Source organism: Neoarius graeffei, chromosome 13, assembly GCF_027579695.1.
Source record: "Neoarius graeffei isolate fNeoGra1 chromosome 13, fNeoGra1.pri, whole genome shotgun sequence".
In the NCBI taxonomy this organism is placed as follows: Eukaryota; Metazoa; Chordata; class Actinopteri; order Siluriformes; family Ariidae; genus Neoarius; species Neoarius graeffei.
The window spans coordinates 8482044-8506221 of NC_083581.1; the positions used below are offsets into that span (position 1 = coordinate 8482044).

At 44.0% G+C, this 24178-nt stretch overlaps 1 protein-coding gene across 4 annotated transcripts in view; it reads left to right on the plus strand.

Moving 5' to 3' along the window:
• The window catches only part of LOC132896399 (cadherin-like protein 26), a 45605-nt gene extending 21762 nt beyond the window's left edge, over positions 1-23843 (plus strand). For 2 of the 4 annotated variants that reach the window (XM_060937199.1, XM_060937198.1), the window contains exons 9-17: positions 624-766; positions 2167-2391; positions 10312-10533; positions 11699-11820; positions 12140-12253; positions 12795-12857; positions 14886-14933; positions 15585-15662; positions 21279-23843. In XM_060937199.1, coding sequence (XP_060793182.1) covers positions 624-766; positions 2167-2391; positions 10312-10533; positions 11699-11820; positions 12140-12253; positions 12795-12857; positions 14886-14933; positions 15585-15662; positions 21279-21476 — 1213 coding nt within the window. In that variant the 3' untranslated portion in view covers positions 21477-23843. The remainder of the gene's footprint in view (positions 1-623; positions 767-2166; positions 2392-10311; positions 10534-11698; positions 11821-12139; positions 12254-12794; positions 12858-14885; positions 14934-15584; positions 15663-21278) is intronic. The other 2 variants (XM_060937200.1, XM_060937201.1) reach the window with 2 other exon arrangements.
• The last annotated feature ends 335 nt before the right edge of the window (positions 23844-24178 follow it).

Here is a 24178-nt window from a genome sequence, read left to right on the forward strand (position 1 = left end):
AGTACACTTGTGAAACTCCTCTCTGCATTTATCCCATTTGAAGCAGTGAACACACACATAAGCAGTGAGCACACACACACACACATACCCAGAGCAGTGGGCAGCCATGCTAACAGTGCCCGGGAAGCAGTTGGGGGGTAGGTGCCTTGCTCAAGGGCACCTCAGCCTAAGGCTGCCCCATGTTAACCTAACTGCATTTCTTTGAACTGTGGGGGAAACCAGAGCACCCAGAGGAAACCCACGTAGACACAGGGAGAACATATAAACACCACACAGAAAGGCCCCCATTGGCCGTTGGGCTCAAATCCAGAACCTTCTTGCTGGGAGGCGATAGTGCTAACCATTATACCACTATGCCACCCATGTTTTCTGACAAATCCTAAATTGGCTCAGCTTTTGTCTGTAGTCAAGTGAGAAATATTGGCTTATTTGTAGTTTGTTTTTTTTTTTTTAAACACATCAAGTGGTTGCCAGGCCAGATTCTGGGCCCAGGTTTGTCCATACCTGATCTAAAACAACAATTAAAAATGCATAGTACACTAGGATCCAAATGTTCAAAGGAATTAATTACCAAGAACTGCAACTGGATATTTATACCATCTCAATATCTGTATTTCTTCTAGCTTTGTGAAAAGAGAAGATAAAGATAACTGGGTGACTGTAGATCCAAAAACTGGCAAAGTTTCTGTGGCCAAGCTTATGGACAGAGAATCACCATTTGTGAACAACAGTGGCTACAGTGTCATCATGCATGCTGTGGAAAATGGTAAGAAACAGTAAGAGTGATTCTTTGACTTTTATTTTTGATATACTGCAAGTACTAACAAGTTGGACCTCAATAGTTTTGAGCTGTTGACCAGAAGGCTGTGAATTCAAACCCCAGCACATTCAAGCTTCTACTGTTGTGCCTCTGAGCAATGCCATTATTCTTCATCTTCATTATTCTCCCAAGCTCAACTGGAAGTCATTTTAGATAACAGCATCCACCAATTGTCAGTGTAATTCTTATGTTGGTTTTCTCAGATATTTTTTTATCAACAATCTACAACCCCAATTCCAAAAAAAGTTGGGAAAATGTGTAAAATGTAAATAAAAACATAATGCAATGATCTGAAAACCCTTTCTGACCTATATTCAAATGAATATAAAGCAAAAACAAGGTATTCCATGTTCAAACTGAAACTTTTTGTAAATATACTCTCAATCTGAATTTGATGCCTGAAACATGCTCCAAAAAACTTGGGACAAAAGCAACAAAAGACACGGAAAGTTGTGGAATACTCAAAAAGCACCTGTTTGCAGCATTCTTTTGGTAAACATGTTAACTGGTAATTGGAAAGGCTCAGACTTTCACAAGCAAGGATGATGCAAGATCCACCACTTTGCAAGAAACTGTGTGAACAAATAGTCCAACAATTTAAGAACGTTTCTCAATGTACAACTGCAAAGAATTTAGGGGTTTCACCATCAACAATCCATAATATCATCAAAAGATTGAGAGAATCCAGAGAAATCTCTGCATGTAACGGACAAGGCTAAAAACAAACACTGAATGCCCATGACCTTCAATCCCTCAGGCAGCAATGCATAAAAACTGACCTGACTGTATGAAGGATATGATTACATGGGCTCAGGAACCCCTCAGAAAACCAACATCGGTAAACACAGTTCATAGCTGTGCCTACCATGCAAAGCGAATGCCAAATATCAACAACATCCAGAAATTCAGTCAAATATGATGAGAGAGCTCTTAAAAGAAGGGGGGGAAAACAGAAGAAAAAAAGCATCCCAGAAGAAGGGGGGGGGGATGCTATTCACATGTATTTATAATCAAATATAAGACCAGCAATCAATTCAACGTGCTAAAAGTAAATCCTGGTTCAGGTTGAAAATATGTTTTTTAGTTTTTATTTTAAATGTTTTAATTGTCATCATCAAACTTTTCATGAAGTTCATGGGTTTGAATGGTCTTTGTTGGCCATGTAGGCTTGTTCCAATTTATTTTCCAAGACTCCTCTTAGGCTTTTTACAGGATTCTAACCAGATGCCCACAGGGTAAGAGCAGATCTTGAATAAAATGCTCTTTCTGACCCCTCGATTTGAATGGACTACACTCCATAGACAACATAATGACGAATTTGTTCTTCTCCCCCATTTTACCGACAGCTCAACCTTCACTAACAGGTACAGGGACGCTGGTCATCCATCTTTTAGATGAGAATGATAATGTACCACTGTTGGCAGTGAACAAAGCAAATATGTGTTTGTCAGACAAGGAAACCAAGACTAACATCACTGCTGTAGATCTGGATCTTCAACCATACAGTGCACCATTCCACTACGAGCTCCTGGGAGATGTCAAGGGAAAATGGAGAATCGAACCAAACTCTGGTAAACATTTGACACCATCACTGCTTCATTCATCTCATCTCATTATCTCTAGCCGCTTTATCCTTCTACAGGGTCGCAGGCAAGCTGGAGCCTTTCCCAGCTGACTACGGGCGAAAGGCGGGGTACACCCTGGACAAGTCGCCAGGTCATCACAGGGCTGACACATAGACACAGACAACCATTCACATCTACGGTCAATTTAGAGTCACCAGTTAACCTAACCTGCATGTCTTTGGACTGTGGGGGAAACCAGAGCACCCGGAGGAAACCCACGTGGACACGGGGAGAACATGCAAACTCCACACAGAAAGGCCCTCGCCAGCCCCGGGGCTCGAACCCAGGACCTTCTTGCTGTGAGGCGACAGCGCTAACCACTACACCACCGTGCCGCCCCATCACTGCTTTTCACCTAAAATTGGGATAACAATATACATGTAGCATGATTTCAAGGCTGCAAATTTGGAAGCATTCTAAGACCCAAATGATCAGAAATTTCGATTTTGTGGACTTGAATATGATTTTTCATTAGTTAGCCAGATAGACTGGCAACCTGCCCAGGATGTACCCCACCATTCACCCAAAGTCAGCTGTGATTGACTCCAGCTTCCCCTATGGCCCTGATGGATAAGAAATACAGATAACGGATGATTAGATGGATGAATTTTTAATTATCTTTGGCTAATAAGAGATGTGAGGATTCTAATTTACCAAGATTACCTTAACAGCTTGGTGCTTCCCATAACCACAAGAGCAAAGAAATAGGTTCTAGCAATAACAAAAAGTTATTACGAGCGAGGCAAATTATCTAACTAGCATCTGCCTCTGACAAAAATCAAGGAAACAGAAAAAAATGGAAATAAGTGGAAAATGTGGAGGAAGGGTTGTATGTTGTAGAGGCAATTACACAGTGCTTACTGCCTACAGTTTCAAACATGCTTGAAAATATCAGCACATTTGCGATATCCTATAAGCTGAGAAAGCTATATTTATATGACACAATTTGGATGCACAATAAATTTGACCCCATTTTTGTCCCAGATCCCCAAAATTAGTCTGCAACAAGAAAAAAAAAGGCTGAAAGTGTGCAATCAGCTTAAAAGAAAATGTTAAAATATCTTAAACATCTCACTCAGAAATGATAGGAGCAGAAGCCATAGCTTAAAGGGGAAGTCATGGCTTAATGGTTAGAAAAGTAGCTTTGGGACCAAAAGATCACTGGTTTGATTCCCTGAACCAACAGTAATAGCTGAACTGCCCTTTGGCAAGGCACCTGCTCCCCAAGCTGTGTTGGGTGTGTTATACATCACTCTAGATAAGAGTGTCTGCTAAAAGCATGCAATGTAAAATGAATAGAAACTCCAATCAAAATACTGCAATTTACATAAACTGGCAATTATGAAGCTACAGTAATCAAGTGTGTAAAAACAGATAAGCATGCATTAAATTTTTATACACACATCTCGTCTCGTCTTCTTCCGCTTTATCCGGGACCGGGTCGCGGAGGCAGCAGTCTAAGCAGGGAAGCCCAAACTTCCCTTTCCCCAGACACCTCGGCCAGCTCCTCGGGAAGAACACCGAGGCGTTCCCAGGCCAGCCGAGAGACATAGTCCCTCCATATATATATATATATATATATATATATATATATATATATATATATATATATATATATATATATATATATATATATATATATAGACTCATACCGGGCGACATGAGGGTGTAGTGGTTAGCACTGTCGCCTCACAGCAAGAAGGTCCGGGTTCGAGCCCCGTGGCCGGCGAGGGCCTTTCTGTGCGGAGTTTGCATGTTCTCCCCGTGTCCGCGTGGGTTTCCTCCGGGTGCTCCGGTTTCCCCCACAGTCCAAAGACATGCAGGTTAGGTTAACTGGTGACTCTAAATTGAGCGTAGGTGTGAGTGTGAATGGTTGTCTGTGTCTATGTGTCAGCCCTGTGATGACCTGGCGACTTGTCCAGGGTGTACCCCGCCTTTCGCCTGTAGTCAGCTGGGATAGGCTCCAGCTTGCCTGCGACCCTGTAGAAGGATAAAGCGGCTAGAGATAATGAGATGAGATGAGATAAAATTATTAGTTCATATGTTTACAGTCTTTATTTTTCTGTAAAGCTGTTTTGCAACAGTGTCTATTGTGAAAAGGGATAAAGAAATAAATGATGACTGTTTTTAGGAATATGCTGCAGGCCTGAAATGAAGGAATGGATGTATATTAACAAATGAAATGAAGTCAACCAGAGAAAAAATGAAATACCTTGTGTTTATACCATATCCAGTGAGATACAAGTCAAATTTGTTAGGGTTTTGCTGGGATTCAAACCTGGTTCGTTGGTGTAATGATCCAGCAAACCCCCACTAGGCCACCAGGGGAATGACTCAAATGCAGAGGCGTGAGGCGGAAGTAGAAAAAGTAACAAAAGGTTTATTTATACTATGTACACTATATACAATCCAGGGCAAAACAAAAAAAAAAACAAAAACAAAGAGTATAATTCAAAAAGAAAAAGGCAAAAATGCAAAAGCTCAGAAGATCCACAAAACACAGTACAAAGGAAACTGGAGAAAAACATAACAGCACAAAGACTCCGTGACAAGAGGACTGAACTCAGGGGTATAAATACACAAACTAATTAAGGACACAGGTGAAGATAATTAGGACTAACAGGCAATTAACACAAAACACAGGAACAGTGGCGGCCTCTAGAGGCCAAAATAAACAAGACACAAAAAGGAAATAACAGCGGCCTCTAGAGGCCAAAACAGTCCAAGTCCTAACAGGACCCCCCCCTCTAGGAGCGTCTCCTGACGTTCCCAGGATGATCCGGATGGGCCGAATGGAAGTCCCGACACAGTTCTTTATCTAGGACATCCCGAGCAGGAACCCAGCAGCGCTCCTCAGGACCATAGCCCTCCCAGTCCACCAGATATTGCAACCCGCCGCGGACCCGGCGGGAGTCAAGCAGGCGATGCACAGTGAACACAGTCTGCCCCTGGAAGATGCGGGGGGGTGGGGGGTTCCTAGGGGCAGGGGCATACGTAGACGTCAGTACAGGCCGCAACAGGGAAACATGGAAAGTGGGGTTGATCCTCAGAGTCCGGGGCAACTGGAGCCGGTAGGAGACAGGGTTCACCCTGCGCACCACCTTGAAGGGGCCAATGTAGCGAGGAGCAAGCTTGCGGTTCTCCACCCGCAGCGGAAGGTCCTTAGTGGACAGCCAAACCCGCTGCCCAGGGTGGAAAGTGTGTGCAGGTCTTCTATGGCGGTTGGCCTGAGTCTGGTTGGTTCTGGAGGTCTGTATGAGGGTCTTCCTGACCTTGCTCCAGGTCTTGCGACACCGTCTCACATATTGGTTGACCGAGGGCACCCCCGCGTCCTCCTCCTGGTCCGGGAACAGAGGTGGCTGGAACCCGAATTGGCACTGGAATGGCGACAGCTTGGTGGCCGATGACTGCAGGGTGTTGTGGGCGTACTCTGCCCATGGCAGCCAGGTGCTCCACGATGTCGGGTTATCCATAGCCAGGCCTCGCAGGGTGGTTTCCAGGTCCTGGTTGAGCCTCTCCGTCTGACCATTGGACTGTGGGTGAAACCCAGAGGAGAGGCTGGCAGTGGCTCCGATGACCTTGCAGAACCCATGCCACACTCGGGAGGAGAACTGGGGCCCTCGGTCTGAGACGATGTCCTGTGGAAGACCAAAGACTCGGAAGACATGATTAAATATAAGTTTCGCTGTTTCAAGAGCAGAGGGGAGTTTGCACAGAGGTATGAAGCGGCAGGCCTTGGAGAATCTGTCAACAATGACCAAAATGACCATGTTACCTTGTGACTCAGGGAGACCCGTGATGAAGTCGACTGCCACGTGGGACCAGGGACGCCGGGGAATGGTCAGAGGATGCAGGAGACCCTGGGGACGCTGTCGTGGGTTCTTGGTTCTGGTGCAAACCTCACAGGACAGGACAAATGACCTTACTTCCTGCTCCATGTTAGGCCACCAGAAGCGTCTTTTCAGGAAGTCCAGGGTCCTCCGAGCTCCCGGGTGGGCGGTGAGAGGGGAAGAGTGACCCCACTGGAGAACCTTGGCCCGGGCTTGATGTGGGACGTACAAGAGGCCCGGTGGCCCCGTCCCAGGACCGGGGTCCTGGCGTTGGGCTCGTCGAACAGCCTCCTCAATACCCCAGCGGACAGGGGCCACAATCCGGGACACCGGGATAATAGGCCCGACTTCATTCTCCCTGTAAGTGGCAGAGAACAGCCTGGACAGTGCGTCAGGTTTGGTGTTCTTGGAGCCGGGACGGTACGAGAGGGTGAAGTCAAACCGACTGAAAAACAGGGCCCACCTAGCCTGTCGAGGGTTCAGTCTCTTGGCTTGCTGGAGGTACTCCAGGTTCTTGTGGTCAGTCCAAACCAGGAATGGATGTTGCGCTCCCTCCAGCCAGTGCCTCCACTCCTCAAGGGCCAGTTTGACCGCTAACAGTTCTCGATCCCCCACATCGTACCGGGACTCCGCAGGACTCAGGCGGTGGGAGAAGTAATCGCAGGGGTGCAGCTTTCCTTCCGAACGTTGAGAGAGTACCGCGCCGACACCACTGTCCGAGGCGTCCACCTCCACGATGAATGGTTGGGAGGTGTCCGGGAGGACCAGAATGGGTGCCGTGCAGAAGCAGGCCTTGAGGTCTTTGAACGCCTTTTCTGCCTGAGGAGACCAGCCATAAGATCCACCTGTCCCTTTGGTGAGGTCTGACATGGGTGCTGCCACAGAACTGAAGTTCCTGATGAACTTGCGGTAGAAGTTAGCGAATCCTAAGAACCGCTGAACCTCCTTAACGGACTTGGGAGTAGGCCAGTCCCGGACGGCCAGGGTCTTGGCAGGGTCCATTTGGAGTTGGCCTGTCCGTACAATAAATCCCAGAAAGGAGACCTCGGGAACATGAAATTCGCATTTCTGGGCCTTGGCGAACAGATTGTTCTGTAGCAGCCTCTGGAGAACCTGGCGGACATGGTGGCGGTGCTCCTGCATGGTCTTGGAAAAGATAAGGATGTCATCGAGGTAGACAAAGACGTACAGGTTAATCATGTCCCTTAAGACGTCGTTGATTAGGGCCTGAAAAACAGCTGGTGCGTTGGTGAGTCCGAAGGGCATCACCTGGTATTCGTAGTGCCCAGACGGGGTGTTAAAGGCAGTCTTCCACTCGTCTCCCTGTCGGATACGGATGAGGTGGTATGCGTTCCGTAGGTCCAACTTGGTGAAGACGGTGGCGCCTTGGAGCAGGTCGAAAGCAGTGGACATCAGCGGAAGGGGATATCGGTTGCGCACAGTGATCTTGTTCAGGCCCCTGTAGTCAATACATGGTCGAAGCCCCCCATCCTTCTTGCCGACAAAGAAGAAGCCGGCACCAGCAGGTGAGGTGGAGGGTCGAATGAACCCAGAGACCAGGGCGTCTTTGAGGTATTCCTCCATAGCCTTGCGTTCTGGCTGAGAGAGGGAAAACAGTCTACCACGAGGAGGGGTAGTCCCAGGGAGCAAGTCGATGGCACAGTCGTAGGCCCGGTGCGGAGGAAGAACGGCGGCCCTGCTCTTGCTGAATACTTCCTTGAGATCCCAGTACTCTGTGGGAACTTGAGATAACTCGGTGAGATCAGGGGGCTCGGCAGGAGACACAGGAGAGCTAGAGAGCAGACAAGAGGCATGGCATGCAGGGCCCCATTCCACAACCTGGCTTGTTACCCAGTCTATGCGAGGGTTGTGGCGAATAAGCCAAGGAAGGCCTAGAATAACTGGGAACTCAGGTGAAGGAATCAGGTGCAGGGATATTTCTTCCTTGTGACCTTTAGACTGGAGGAAGACTGGAGAAGTAACTTGGGTGACTCTTCCATCACCTAACGCTTGGCCATCGAGGGCAGACACAGACAGTGGGACTTCAAGAGGTGCAGTCGGAACATTGATACTTTGGGCGAAGTGAATATCCATAAAGTTCCCAGCCGCCCCTGAGTCTATCAAAGCTTGACAAGAGTGGACAGACTCACCCCAGGAGATGGAGACCGGGATGTAGATTCCTTGACCAGGGAGTCTGGGAGAGAGGGTAGGCCCCGTCACAACCCTCCCTCGGCTGGACGGGGCGGTCCTTTTCCCAAGAGTTTGGGACATGATGCTCGGAAGTGACCAGGCTTGCCACAGTAGATGCAGCACTTGTCCCTCCTTCTGCGCTCCCTCTCAGATGCGGAGAGGCGAGTACGACCCACTTGCATGGGTTCTGGACAGTCACTGAAGGAGGTAGATGGTCTCCAGGTAGAGGTAGGGAGGCTGGGGGGGCTCAAGGCTTGGTGGCGTTCTCTCATCCTGTTGTCCAGACGAATAGCATGTGAGATGAGGGTTTCGAGGTCACTTGGGCATCCAATAGAGGCCAGACCGTCCTTGATGGGGTCAGACAGACCATGGTGGAAGGCTGACACCAGGGCAGTCTCGTTCCATCCACTTACTGCTGCGAGTGTTCGGAACGAGATGGCGTAATCTGCGACGCTTCCTCCTTGCCGGATGGACATGAGCTTTCTGGCTGCGTCGGTACTGATGTCTGCCTGATCGAAGACCCGAAGCATCTCTTCAGAAAACAGCTGGAAATCAAAGCACTCAGGTCCCTGTCTTTGCCAGATAGCAGTAGCCCAGGCTCGCGCCTTACCAGCTAATAAGGTGATCACAAAGGCAATCTTGCGGCGATCCGTAGTGTAGGTGGTAGGCTGAAGCTCAAAGGTGAGTTGACACTGGGTAAGGAACTCTCGGCACTCACTGTGCTTGCCGTCATACCTCTGTGGTGCAGGAAGGCTGGGTTCACGAGGTGAAGAAGGCAGCATGGCAGGAGGCACTGGAGCAGGAGCTGGATCAGGAGATGCAGGCAGAGATGTCAGCTGTGCCAGGGTTTTCCCAATTTGCTGAAGCAGTTCCTCGTGGCGAGCAAGGGCCTCACTTTGGCTGGTGAGCGTACGTCCATGAGCGTCCATGGTCGCTCCGAAGCATGTCAAAGCTGCCATAATTCCCTGAAGGTTGGCCGGGTAGACAGTTGAAGCAGCCTCTGCTGAGTCGGTCATGACGGAATCTTTCTGTTAGGGTTTTGCTGGGATTCGAACCTGGTTCGTTGGTGTGATGATCCAGCAAACCCCCACTAGGCCACCAGGGGAATGACTCAAATGCAGAGGCGTGAGGCAGAAGTAGAAAAAGTAACAAAAGGTTTATTTATACTATGTACACTATATACAATCCAGGGCAAAACAAAAAAAAACAAAAACAAAGAGTATAATTCAAAAAGAAAAAGGCAAAAATGCAAAAGCTCAGAAGATCCACAAAACACAGTACAAAGGAAACTGGAGAAAAACATAACAGCACAAAGACTCCGTGACAAGAGGACTGAACTCAGGGGTATAAATACACAAACTAATTAAGGACACAGGTGAAGATAATTAGGACTAACAGGCAATTAACACAAAACACAGGAACAGTGGCGGCCTCTAGAGGCCAAAATAAACAAGACACGAAAAGGAAATAACAGCGGCCTCTAGAGGCCAAAACAGTCCAAGTCCTAACAAAATTAAATTTAGAAATCACTGCTTTCTTGTTTTATTTTCATTTTCCACACCGTCTCAACTTTTTCTGATTGTGGCTGTACTTTACAAAACTACAGAGCTCTATGACCAAAAGCACTCCAATCTTTCAGTTTTCTTTTTTTTTAAATATTTATTAAACATAATTTAATAGAAAAATACTAGCTATTTATTTATGCACAGTTTAAGTCAAATTCTAAGACATAATGGAAGAAAAACAAGTTGTATCATATTAAACAATTAATTACTGTTCTTGTACAAAAATCAAAATGATGAATTAATGTGACATAAAGAAAATATATTCTCTGATCTCTCTGCAGGCACAACTGTGAACCTAATCCGAGAGAAGAACGTCTATTCAGGCCCTTATGAGTTTCAGGTCAAAATATCCGACAGCCAGGGCTTTGGTTTAGTCCAAAACCTGTCCGTCACTGTGTGTAACTGCAGCATCACACCCAGCTGCGATGTTCGCAGATACATGACTGCAGGGCTGAGCCTTACTGCCATTGGGATCATAATCTTTGCTTTGTTGTTACTGCTAGGTAAATCTGAAATTCAGGAATATTCACATTATGCATAGGTGTAGCTTTTACTGAAGAATTACAGAAATAAACACTTTGTGTTTTTCTTTTGAATTAAATAAGTGACACAAGGATTTTAAATAACTGTGAAATAGGGCATCAAAATGAACATGCAGTTTCAGTTGAAAAATAAAATATTTCTCTTTATTAAACAATTAACTCTATGGAGCCCTAGAAGGGATATGGAGAGAGAAAAAAAAAACAAATATGTACTTTTGTGAGATCTCGGTAAACTTTTTCATTTATTTTAATGTATTTCCAGGTCAGTTCAGCTACATGAAAAAACTGATGGAAACCACAGTAATGGAGTGCACAGACCAGTGGGAGAGGTTCACAGAATCTTGAGATTAGGCTCAAATATAAATATATTAAATCCATTTTGTAGATGTGTTTGTGTGTTTTCATGGCATTTGAGTTGAACACCAATGCTAATGCTAAGGTAGCCACTTAAGATAAGATAAGATAGCCTTTTATTATCCCATAAGAGGAAATTTACATTGTAACCGCAGTGACTTTTGCATATGAGAGATGGTCACACAGATACCATAAATACTGATAATGCAGTGCCATTTTGAATATACTACAGCTAGCGCAGGGAAAATAGTAAACTCTAATGCATTTAACATTGGGTAAACTCTATTTAGAGGTGTGTACATGCTATTTCAGAAAAGTAGGTGGTGTATAAACACCATTTACATGTGTTTAGCCTCCACTACAGTCCTGTTTCCATGTGGGCCTCACAAAACTGCATTTTTTATGTTAGCTATGGGGTTTTTTTCCCTTTCATGTCAATTCCAGGGCTCTGTAGAACTCAATACTTATGATTGGATTAGTAAAATATTTGATTAATGCTGAATAAATGATGGAATACATTTTTTTGGAGTACACTGTATGAACACAAGTTACATTATAATTTAATAACATTTATCTTACCTAATTTTCATTTTGAAAATATATTCATAATGAATCATTTTACTCATAAATAAGATTTAAAAGATGCTTCTACATCTTTCTATATCTTGAAGCTATATATCTCTGAATTTGTATTACAGATAAAACAACTGAAAATGTGTGTGTGTGTGTGTGTGTGTGTGTGTGTGTGTGTGTGTGCGCCCCCCATGTGCAGTGTCTCTTCTGGTGGCTTTTTTAATATCCTGCAAAGAGAAGAAATTTATTATCTCAACTGATGAGGCTGCTGACAGTTATCTTCTTAAATATAACACTGAGGCACCTGGCACTGACCAGAAGGTTACTGAAAATACATTATATATACACTATAATATGATTTTTTTCCCCATTATTACAGTTTTAAGCATTATTTTAAATGCATGGACAAATCTACACTATTAGTTACAATAAATACATACAAATGTACACCTTCCAAATTAATGGCTATCAAATATTATTCCTATCAGTGTTTTTGCATTTAAAAAGTTTTTTAAAAATGAAAAAATGGAGGTTCTGATTCATAATAAGCTGTGTGTGTGTCACATAATTTGGTTCTGTTTATAGTATTGTCATGACTCTCTTTGGCAAGCACTAATAACACTTATCTTTTTCCATAAAGGTGCCAAATAAAATAACCCAAATGGGCATGAGCGAGAACAGTGTGAAAACTTATAATTCTCGAGGAGCTCAAAATGGAATTTCCACACCGGAGTCAGTGCTTCACAAGGTACAGGTATGTGATACCACAAAGCACAAATCTAGTACAACACAGTGCATGTTATTATTCAGTATCATAACGATGGCTACTTTGTTTGCATTATAATTAAAGCACCTTTGTATAGTTATAAAATTTATATTGTGAGTGATATTAGACAAAAAACAGTCTAAAATTAGGCAATACTTTTTGATGTTTGTTGTCATTACACATGTCAAATACATGAACTTGACTACTTGGTTAAATATTTCAGGCGTGTTCGTGATTTTATGTTTTCACAAGTTTGGGAGCTGCTTTTAGCACACAATGCTTTGTGAATTACTCTTAATAGTTTCATACACACACACATTTATTTATTTATTTATTTATTTATTTTTAAACTCAGATAATTAGGAGCAATTTAACCTCAAGATTCTTTATAAATACAGCCTCAGCAATTTAGTTAGGCTGGAGATTATGCTGAATGAACAGAATGTCACACAGGCACCAGTTTCCTCAAACTAATCAATCCTGGCCATCTCCGTGATGCTCACTTTTTTTTCCCATTTCTGTCCTGCAGGTTTCCCATCAAAGATTTGCAACATCAACTGAACAAAATATGAGCAGGAGAACTCTCCAAAGGGTAAATATAACTTTGTAAAAACGCCATGTCTGTTCATTTTCTTTTTACAGAATGCCTGTAGTTTGTACTGCTTGATATAGGACAGTGGTATTTGTGTTCAAGGCAATGAGGTGGTGATTGATCGTGTTACACACATACTGCAATCTCTGAGTCAGTTTGCGTTGGAATAAACACATGGCAATAATAACAAAGTTCATTTAATGCCTAATTCCATATGAAATGAACAGAAGTGAGTTAGAATTGCCACTGTAAATTGAACATTTACAAGCTGTAGATGAATTTTGTTAAATTCATTGTACATAACATCTCAACAAGACTCTCAAAACATGTTTAAATGTGCACTGAATGAGTAGAAGCTGCAGTCACATCTTGAGACAAATACCAAATGGTTCCAGTTTATCACAGGAATCAAAATGCCAAATGCAGGTTTATCCTCTTGCAATGTACTGACAACAGTGCACACTTAACTTTTCTGAGCTGAAATTCTCTGAGATCCAGGAGCTTTAAGATTAAATATCTTTGTTCACAATCAAATTAGGTTCTTAACATTTGCTGTGCATGACCTGTAACCATGGAGCTGACCTATGCGGCTGCAGTTCTTATAAGCCCCTTAGACTTCAAAATACTTTTTAAAGGTTTTTTGGTGATAATGTATCCACTATGACTGGCAACAAAAAATGTGGTGTCTTTATACTTGAGATCGAGCTGAAAGTATGCTTCTATAAACTATAATGGCAATATTCATTCAGGTACAGCATAACTGCAAAACAGAACTATTCGGTACTATGTTCTGTTAAACTGTAAACCATTTTGCATAAAAATGCAGTGGTGTCTGGTTCACATGTGATGATATCTGCTGCTTGTTTAGAAGAAGCCTTTATGTGTCACATGTACACTGAAACACAGTGAAATTCCTCATCTCATCTCATTATCTGTAGCCGCTTTATCCTGTTCTACAGGGTTGCAGGCAAGCTGGAGCCTATCCCAGCTGACTACGGGCGAAAGGCGGGGTACACCCTGGACAAGTCACCAGGTCATCACAGGGCTGACACATAGACACAGACAACCATTCACACCTACGGTCAATTTAGAGTCACCAGTTAACCTAACCTGCATGTCTTTGGATTGTGGGGGAAACCGGAGCACCCGGAGGAAACCCACGCGGACAACATGCAAACTCCACACAGAAAGGCCCTCACCGGCCACAGGGCTCGAACCTGGACCTTCTTGCTGTGAGGCGACAGCGCTAACCACTACACCACCGTGCCGCCCACAGTGAAATTCCTCCTCTGCATTTAACCCATCTGAAACAGTGAACACACACATGCACACACAAGTGAGCAATGAGCACACATACCCAGAGCAGTGGGCAGCTATGCGACAGTGCCTGGGAAGCAGTTCACTGTTAATAAAAAAAAGGGCTTAGACATGTCTTATTTAAATACCCTTAAATGTAACACTTAGAAGACATGTCTAGGGTATTTAGAAATGCCTGGAAGACATGTCTTGTGTCTACTGATAGACGCTGGTGTCTTTATAATAGGCACACGTGTTTTCTTGCATCCTCCATATACACCCATGTCTTCCTAGAAGACACTGAAGTATTATTTAAATACCCCGGTATTTCATGTAAATACCCGAGACATATCTTTTTTTTTTTTTACAGTGTAAGAACCCAGAGGTAATAATTAAAGAATTAAGGAATTAAAGCAAAGTATAAGATGACAAAATCAACAATCACTAGAAAGAAGTGTATCATCTGTTGTGAGACTCTAGAAGTACCTCGGGCTTAGGTGCTGTGTCGCATGAAGCTAACTTGAACTTAAAATGAATATTAAAGATGTGATCACAGACATGTATAATATATGCAGCATAGACTAGATCAGGCAAAATAAAAGACAGTTAAAATAAGACTAGACGAAATTCAATGTACAAAAATAAATAAAAACATAGCAAGATAGCACACAGAAAAAAAATAGTCATACTGGTTGTATCTGACACAATGTTTTTCTTGTGTGCACATTTCAGAGTTCAACACAACGGTCATACCAGGAGATCAAGCAGTATGATGCGATGGTAAGAGGTCATTTGTAACATTCTGGAAAAGATTTGGCTATTTAGGCTACATATTGTATTCTTTTATACATGTTATATGGTATCATATGTTTTGTACATTCCCAGAAAAGTTGGAATATTTTCCAAAATGCAATAAAAACAAAAAGTCTGTGACGTGTTAATTCACATGAACCTTTATTTAACTTACAAAGGTACAAAGAAAAATTGTTCAATACTTCTACTGATCAACTTAATTGTATTTTGTGAAGATAAATGAAGTTAGAATGTGATTTCTCCAACACACTCAAAAAAAAAAAAGATGGGACAGAGGCATTATTACCATTCTCTTAAATTACCTGTCTTTTTAATAACATTTTTAGTTGTTTTTATTGCATTTTGGAAAATATCCCAACTTTTCTGGAAATGGGGTTTGTATGTAAATATTAACTGAATTCAATGATTGCTCATTTTTATGAATTAAAATGCAAATCGCATGTAATTGTTTTTTGCTATGTGTGTGCAAGTGTCATTGTGTCAGTCAAATCCTTTTAACAGGACAATTTCACTAAAGTTGTGAAGTTTATACTTCAGAGATTGGTATATGTTTTTCATTATTATGCAGTTAGTAAGATTTGAACACAGCTGATATGCTGGTATCTTTTCCCCATCCAGGGCACAATGAGCAGAAAGTACTCTACCTACTCCTCAGATGTCTCTCTGAGACATAAACTGTCCTTTCTGCTTGAGCAGGTAATGCTGCAAGATTTTTCTTTTGTTTCATTTTATGTGATCTAACAACCCAGTCTCATGAGAGTAGCTCAGGTAAAGAAAAGTTAACCCGATCAAAATTTACTGAATAGCTAATAAGCTAAGAGGTGAGAAAAGGAAATAGCATTCTTGTATGCATCAGTACACTTTGGTGTGATTTATTACATAATCAGTTGATTGTAAACTGGCCAGTCATTTACATCATTATAAATGTTAATACAAATCCAGGTTCATACTGGATTATGGGCGATACACCCAGTCACTGAGAATAACACTGAATAAATGCTTATGGGCGCTGTGTGAGACGGCTGCCTCTCCAGTAGCTCTGTAGTTTTTAGCTCTTTAAACCTCTTTTTTTTCCACCTTTTTTTACTTCTCTGCTCTTCTTACGAAGACATAGTGTGTTTTACTATATAACATGGATATATTTAACCTTAACACGCAACCAGGAGCCAGTTTTCTCTCTTATTCGAGAGAGGAGCTGCTGGCCCTGAAAACAATGGGACAAGCCGGGATACGACACCCCATCTTGGCGGAGCTGAGGAGGAAACCCAGGGGCTGCAAGGCTGGAGCTAAGCTAAAGGCTAGGCTAGCGGACAACCGGCGGTGCTACAAACCATCCATTCCTTCCGTTATCATGGGGAATGTGAACTCGCTGCCGAATAAAGTCGATGAGATTTCCGCTCTGAACAACCAGCGGATTTACCGGGAGAGCAGCTTATTTATCTTTACGGAGACATGGCTAACACACCTCGTACCAGATGCTAATGTGGACCTGCGGGGATTCACTGCTGTGAGAGCCGACAGAGACACTAACACATGCGGGAAAAGCAAAGGTGGGGGACTCATCATTTATGTGAACAATCGCTGGTGTAACCCAGGACATATCTCCGTAAAGACAGTTTTATGCTGCCCGGACTTGGAGCTGCTAGCCATTAGCCTGCGGCCATATTACCTGCCGAGGGAGTTCAGTCACGTGATCACCATCTGTGTTTACATCCCTCCGAGGGCAGACGCAGACGCTAATGTGAGGGATGCATACAGAGTCACACCCCTCCTCCCACTAGGGAAGTCTGACCACAACCTGGTTCTTCTACAGCCGAAGTACACCCCCCTGGTTCAAAGGCAGCCTGCAACAACTAGCTCCATCAGGAGGTGGTCCCCTGAAATGGAAGATGCCCTCAGGGACTGTTATGACATCATGGACTGGGATGTGCTGCTTAGCCCACACTGTGAGGACATATGCCCCTTTTCCACCAAAGCAGTTCCAGGGCTGGTTCGGGGACAGTGCTTAGTTTGGAACCGGGTTTTCTGTTTCCACTGACAAAGAACTGGCTCTGGGGCCAGAAAAAATGGTTCCAGGCTAGCACCAACTCTTTGCTGGGCCAGAGGAAAGAACTGCTTACGTCAGTGGGGGGAAGGGGGGAGTTGTTAAGACCGACAACAATAGCAAGACCGCGAAAGGTCGCCATTTTTAAGCGACGCGAAGCAGCAGCTGTACAAACGCAAAGTCATCCATTATTGTTGTTGTTGCTGCTTCTTCTTCTCCGTGTTGTTGTTGCGTCGATGTTCGCGCCAAGGTTTACGCAAATGCAGCGACGTAACTGACGTATACAGCGACGTAATGACATGGCTCCCCTTAGCACCCCGAGCTATGGAAAAGCAAACTGGTTCTCAGCTGGCTCGCAAGTTGAACGAGTTGTGCACCAGCACTGGCCCCGAACCAGCCCTGGAACTGACTTGGTGGAAAAGGGGTAATTGAGGTTTTTCACCCACGTGACCAAGTCATGTGATGCTGCCATTTTGGACGTCACGGCTCGAATCAGTTTGAATGCGAGGAAGGCGACAAACGAAAAACATAAAAGAAAAAGGAGCGAGATGCAGAAAACACCTTCACTATCCAGCGACGTAGGGCATTTACAGGGCGAGCAGAGGGAGAGGTATTTGCAAAAATTGAGGTTAGCAGGCTTAGAGAACGACGTTTACCTGCTTCCACCAGGATTGTTCACTGACATACGGAAGTACACGAAGCCCTCGTCTTTACCTGACTTCGGCCCACATGATCTGTATACCTATGTCGTTAAAAACCCATCGCCATACACAGGTATTGATCTGAAAGCGTACAAGAGTTTGGATGCCTACAAATATTTTGTCAGGCTGAGTAACATGCCTACATCAGTGGGTCGTCCCTGGAGCCGGTGGTCGCCATCTTATTACAGCTAAGGTTTGTTCACATTTTCATTTACTTTTGGTCCTCAGGATAAACAAAATGTTATTAAATGTCATTGAAATAACTTCTTAATCTGTTGAGACATGGCCCGTTATAAATTTGCTGTTACCAGGCAATGACCAAGAACTGTATTATTAGGGTCGGTGTCTGTGTTGTAGCAGTGTACTAGCAGCTAGCTGTTAGCACTAGCTAATGTCAACAACAGTAGCTAGTATGTTACTGTAGCAATGTTTATGTTCAGTCATTTGGATGACTGTTAAAACCTTTCAGTCTCAAGTTTTTCCTTTACTGTATTTACGAGTTTACTGTAATTATGATCCAGCAGCTATGTACACCGGATCCAGTGTAAATAGCTGCCGAAGCCGACGTCCGAGCTTGCCGGAGCTAGCGCGCTCGGGCAGGCTGGGAGCTAGCGCGCTCGGGCAGGCTGGGAGCTAGCGCGCTCGGGCAGGCTGGGAGCTAGCGCGCTTGGGCAGGCTGGGAGCTAGCGCGCTCGGGCAGGCTGGGACGTCGGCTCCGGCAGCCATTTACACTGGATCCGGTGTAAATAGCTGCCGGATCATAATTACAGTAAACTAGTAAATACAGTAAAGGAAAAACTTGAGACTGAAAGGTTTTAACAGTCATCCAAATGACTGAACGTAAACATTGCTACAGTAACATACTAGCTACTGTTGTTGACATTAGCTAGCTTGACCTTCAAAATGGCGGACACCGGGGCGTCACGTGACCCTGTGATGTCAGGTGAAAAACCTCAGTAGAGGGGCTGACACACTGTCTGACGGATTACCTCAACTTCTGTGCAGATGTGGTCTCCCCCACTAAGACTGTATGGTGTTACCCTAATAACAAGCCATGGGTAACACAAGAAGTCAAAGCTGTCCTCAGCAGGAAGAAGGCTGCCTTCAGGAGCAGGGATAGGGAGGCAATGAAAGCAGCACAGCAGGACGTAAAACGCTGCATGAGGGAAGCTAAGGACAGTTACAGGAGAAAGGTGGAGCAGAAGCTGAAGGAGAACAGCATGAGGGAGGTCTGGGAAGGTGTGAAAACCATCACAGGCCACAATACAAAGACCAGAGTTGTTGAGGGGACAGTGGAGAGGGCGAATGAGTTGAATGACTTTTTCAATCGGTTCAACCAGCCCACGTCCCCCCCACCCTCTCCCTCACTGCAGCCATCTCTCCTTCTTCCCTCAACACACCTCCCCCCAGTCATCACAGCAGTCCCCTCCTCCCCCACCTCAACACAGACTCCTCCATGCATTACTGCAGACCAGGTCAGAGGTCAACTGAGGAAGCTTCACCCCAGGAAAGCAGCAGGCCCGGACAAGGTGTGTCCCCGACTACTGAAGACCTGCGCTGCTGAACTGGGTGAACCACTCCAATGCATCTTCAACCTCAGCCTGCAGCTGGGGAGAGTGCCAACCCTCTGGAAGTCATCATGTATTGTTCCAGTTCCCAAAAAGAATCGGCCCAATGAGCTGAACAACTTCCGACCGGTGGCACTCACTTCACATCTGATGAAGACGTTGGAGCAGCTCTTCCTCAGCCTCCTCAGACCCCAGGTACAACATGCCCAGGACTGTCTGCAGTTTGCGTACCGGGTAGGTGTTGGTGTGGAAGACGCCATCCTCTGCCTGCTACACCAAGCCCACTCGCATCTGGATAAGGGAAATGGCACGGTGAGGATCCTCTTCTTGGACTTCTCGAGTGCCTTCAACACTATCCAGCCCCTATTGCTTCAGGACAAACTGAACAGGATGCGAGTGGACCCCTGCCTGGTCACCTGGATCTCCAGCTACCTCACTGAAAGGCCGCAGTACGTCAGGCTGAAGGACATCAAGTCTGACACTGTGATTAGCAGCACCGGAGCACCCCAGGGCACGGTGCTGGCCCCTCTTCTCTTCACCCTGTACACCGCAGACTTCTGCTACAACTCGGAGCTGTGTCACATTCAGAAGTTTGCCAATGACACAGCCATTATTGGGTGTATCAGTGACAACAGAGAGGAGGAGTATAGGAGCCTGGTGAGGGACTTTGCTGTGTGGTGCAACAGGAACCATCTGCAGCTCAACACCTCAAAGACCAAGGAGCTGGTCATTGACTTTGGGAGGTCCAGACCAAGGTTACGACCAGTTCTGATCGAGGGAGTCGAGATGGAGGCTGTGGATTCCTACAAGTACCTCGGGCTGTGGCTGGACAGCAAGCTGGACTGGACTTGCAACACCAAACACTTATACAGGAAGGGACAGAGCAGGCTATACTTCCTTAGGAGGCTGTGGTCCTTTAACATCTGCAGGAAACTCCTGTGGATGTTCTATCAGTCTGTGGTCGCCAGTGTCCTGTTTTACACCGTGGTGTGCTGGGGGGGGCAGCACATCCAAGGACACATCCAGGCTGGACAAACTGATCAGGCGGGCCGGCTCTGTGGTTGGCATGAAGCTGGACTCTCTGGTGACGGTGGCAGAGAAGAGGTCTATGGACAAACTATTGAACATCATGGACGATGCCAGTCACCCTCTGCACACTGTCATCAGCAACCAGAGGAGCCTGTTCAGTGACAGAATGCTCCTTCCCAAGTGCAGGACGAACAGACTTAAAAACTCCTTTGTCCCTCATGCCATCAGACTGTACAACTCCTCTCTGGGGGGGAGGAGGGGTAACAGGAGGACAGAGGATGGGAAGGAGCAGTAGCCTAGCCTAACAATAAGCAATACCGGACAATGTGCAATATAATGTGGAATATAAAGTGCAATATCTCTCCTGCCACCGCCCCCCCTTCTCCTTTTCCCCCCTCCTTCCCCCCTTCCCCATATCTTATTCTTTTTATATTTGTATATGTAAATAATTTATTTTAATTTATCTAGAAGTTTTCTCTATTTATTTTCTCTGTTTATCTGTAATGATGCTGCTGGAATCTTAATTTCCCTGAGGGAACCCTCCCAAAGGGATCAATAAAGTTTTATCTAATCTAATCTAATCTAATCTAATCTAATCTAATCTAATCTAATCTAATCTAATCTAATCTAATGAGGAGGAAACAAAGTAGGAGTACATTTTCATCTGTTCTCTCTGTTCTCTAGCATTTCAGATGGAGCAAAGAATACTTCAACCACTAAAAACCTAGTCTTGTAAACAGCTTTAAGTGACCTGACTCAAATAAAATGTTGCATTTTGAGACCCCAGATAATATATTTAAAGATATACAGTGTGTTTTTAAATTATTATTCCATCTCTTAAAAGAAACAAAAGCTACAGTTGATAAGAACTTACTCCCAGTTCCTACTGGACTTTGTCACACCCTTAAATGTTTTTTCTTTCAGACAACATGTACTTATAATGTAATCATGGTGGTTATTTTCTCTACAGCGTCTCCTCCAAGTTGAAACGCAAGAGGACCTATGCGATTATGAGCCACACTGCTATGCAAACGAAGGAGAATCTGAGACAGATGATGACCTCGATACCAGCTCAATTTTGGAGATAGATTTTGATCCAGACATCCTTACAAATTTAGATTTCCGATTCAAGGATTTGGCAACAGTGTGCAGGCCTGATCTGTCATAGTTTGAGTAAAAACCTAAACACTAATAATCAGTAAATGTTTTTGCTCACCCTTTGAGAGAAGCTTATGGTTTTGGTGTATGCTTACATGACACTGAGATATGCAGGTGATCCTGATTTAGCATACCTATCTCATGGATGGATCGATGGACAATGTGATTATGTTCTACTAGGTTACTTGCAGGAAGAGAGAAAATATTTAGAGAGAAAATAAAACTGATGTGGGTTTACATGGTTCTCTGCATTGAGAATGGTTAAAGTGATAGGGGTCGAATGATTCAAGCTCAAGCAAAAAGGACTTTATTTGTAAAAAAAATCTCCCCTGTTTAATCTACTGTTGTTTAAGCTGTCCTGGTGGGGAAAATGGATTTGTTCCAAGCTTAGGTCACTACCTGTGTGGAGTTTCATATGTTCTCCTTGTGTCTATGAGGATTTCCTCCAGGTTGTCCAGTTTCCTTCCACCTCTTTAAAACATACATATATGGCTACTCAACATTAGTTCTAGGTTTGGATAAGAGTGTGTGTGTGTGTGTGTGTGTGTGTGTGTGTGTCTGTGTACACACTGATATCCCACCCAGGGTGTATCCCCTTTGGACATAATGTGTACAATTGTACACACGAAGTTCCAGAGCATTTTAGTTCCATAGCATTTTTCCTTGTGTCCAAAGGGGGTATGCCTGACTTCAGGAGCGATTTCTCAGAGACAACAAGGGAAGCCGAGCTTCCCCTAAAATTCTCTCCCCAAACTGCGGCATCTATGACGTTGAATTCTCATTAAAACAATAACTTGCATAACATAATATATGCCCAAGATTGTATTTACGTTCATAACTATCCTGTAACTTATTTGAGTGATGTCTGACGAACTTGCAGTTCGCTACGAGAATCACCTTTGCTGCCAGGCTGTAACCAGCATTGCCAGATACTGCTGACATTTTCCAGCCAAAATATGTTCAAAACCCACCAAAATGCACTTAAAACCACCCAATCTGGCAACACTGGCTGTAACCTTTCTTATTTCAATGGGCTCTATGGACTGGCAGCCGGGTATCCGTTGCAGTCTATGAGACGGCTCTGAACAGCCAATTTCGGCTAGTTGTTATTGGTTAAAATTGACAAAATCGTCACTTCCAGGGAAGCCGGGCTTCTCTGGGACTAAACGAGACAGTGGGAGGGGCAAGAAGCCGGGCTGATGAACGATTATTGGAGGTAGTGTTTGAAAGACATGAGGAGGGCAGGCTCTGTACTTCGGCCTCGGCGAGGAACACGGCAGCATGATCAGTCCCTAGCGGATGTCGAGAAAGTGTAGTCGTGTGCCAAAGTGCTGTCCGAATTTCTTTTCATATAAACGTTTCTTCTCATTGATGTCTCTGTACATTACTCTGTAAATAAATGTAAATATTACGCGTTGTGCTCCATTAACTTTCATCTATTCTATCAGTTTGATCATTCGCGAATTCACTCGTTTATTTCATTTGTAGTTCAATCTGGTTGTAGGCTAGCTTGAGCCTTATTGGGATCTGCAGTGCTAGCTGCTAACAGAAATTGGTGAAGTCTCTGGAAAGCACAACCAGCTAGTATGACAGGGTCACAGACCATTTTCTGGAAAAGGAGCAGAGGGCAGAATTTGTGCATAAATAGTGTGCATCATATAATGTTCATGAATCTGAAGTGTGTATATTGTTCAGTAATGTTAAGAGAATGGTGGGCTCTGTGTTATAGGTTATACCTGGGTATAATATTCAAGGTTCTGTGTGTTGCATAGCCTACCTGGTTATGAATTTCCAGACTGTGTTGCAGAAGATGTTCAAGGATGTGTTACACAGCTGGGTGTTGTGTTAAAGACTCTGTGTTGCATATCAGGGTATGATGTTCAAGGCTCTTCGTTGAATAGCCAGTGATTTTTGGATGTTTGATATTTTTGATTAAGGATATGAGGCACTAGCCTGGCAAGCCAGACTATAACATGAAATGTACAAGCAAAAATACTTTCTGCCACTAGGTAGGGTTGTCTAGTTCACTATGCTAATGGGGCACACCTTTCTATGCTTTGATATCCGGCCTACAGGTTTTACGATGAATACGTAAAATGGGCTTCCCGTTTTAAAAACCAGCAGCCGCCACTGCCTGACTTGCTTCTGGTGTTTCTGGTATAGGTTGTGGATCCACTGAGGGTAAAGGACTTACTGAAGAAAAATGAATGCTTAAGAATGAATGAAAAATGGGAGCAATATTTTTGAAAGCTGTTTTAGAGAAGATAATTTTGGGTGCAGTTATAATGGCTTTTGTAAAGTTCTACATTAGGAGTTAGTAGAAGATTTTAAACTCAAAGGACTCAGACTCTTGGGAAAGACCAAAGAATTTACTTGAAGAGGAAATTAATTTATTAATTTATTATATATATATATATATATATATATATATATATATATATATATATATATATATATATATATATATATATTTTGGGGGGGTCATATATATTAGGGGTATAATGCAATGCTATTAACTGTATCTGTATAATGATTTAAATATCTGCGTCAGTATCTGTGGAGCTGGGACACAGTGCTACTGTGAGTCAAAATGGGATTCTTTAAGCAGCAGGTTATTAAAATGTCCGATGATTTTCTGGGAAGCTTTACTTTTAGTAACAATGGAGACCATTTATATTTAAGAACAATGAAACTGTACAATAAATTTACACT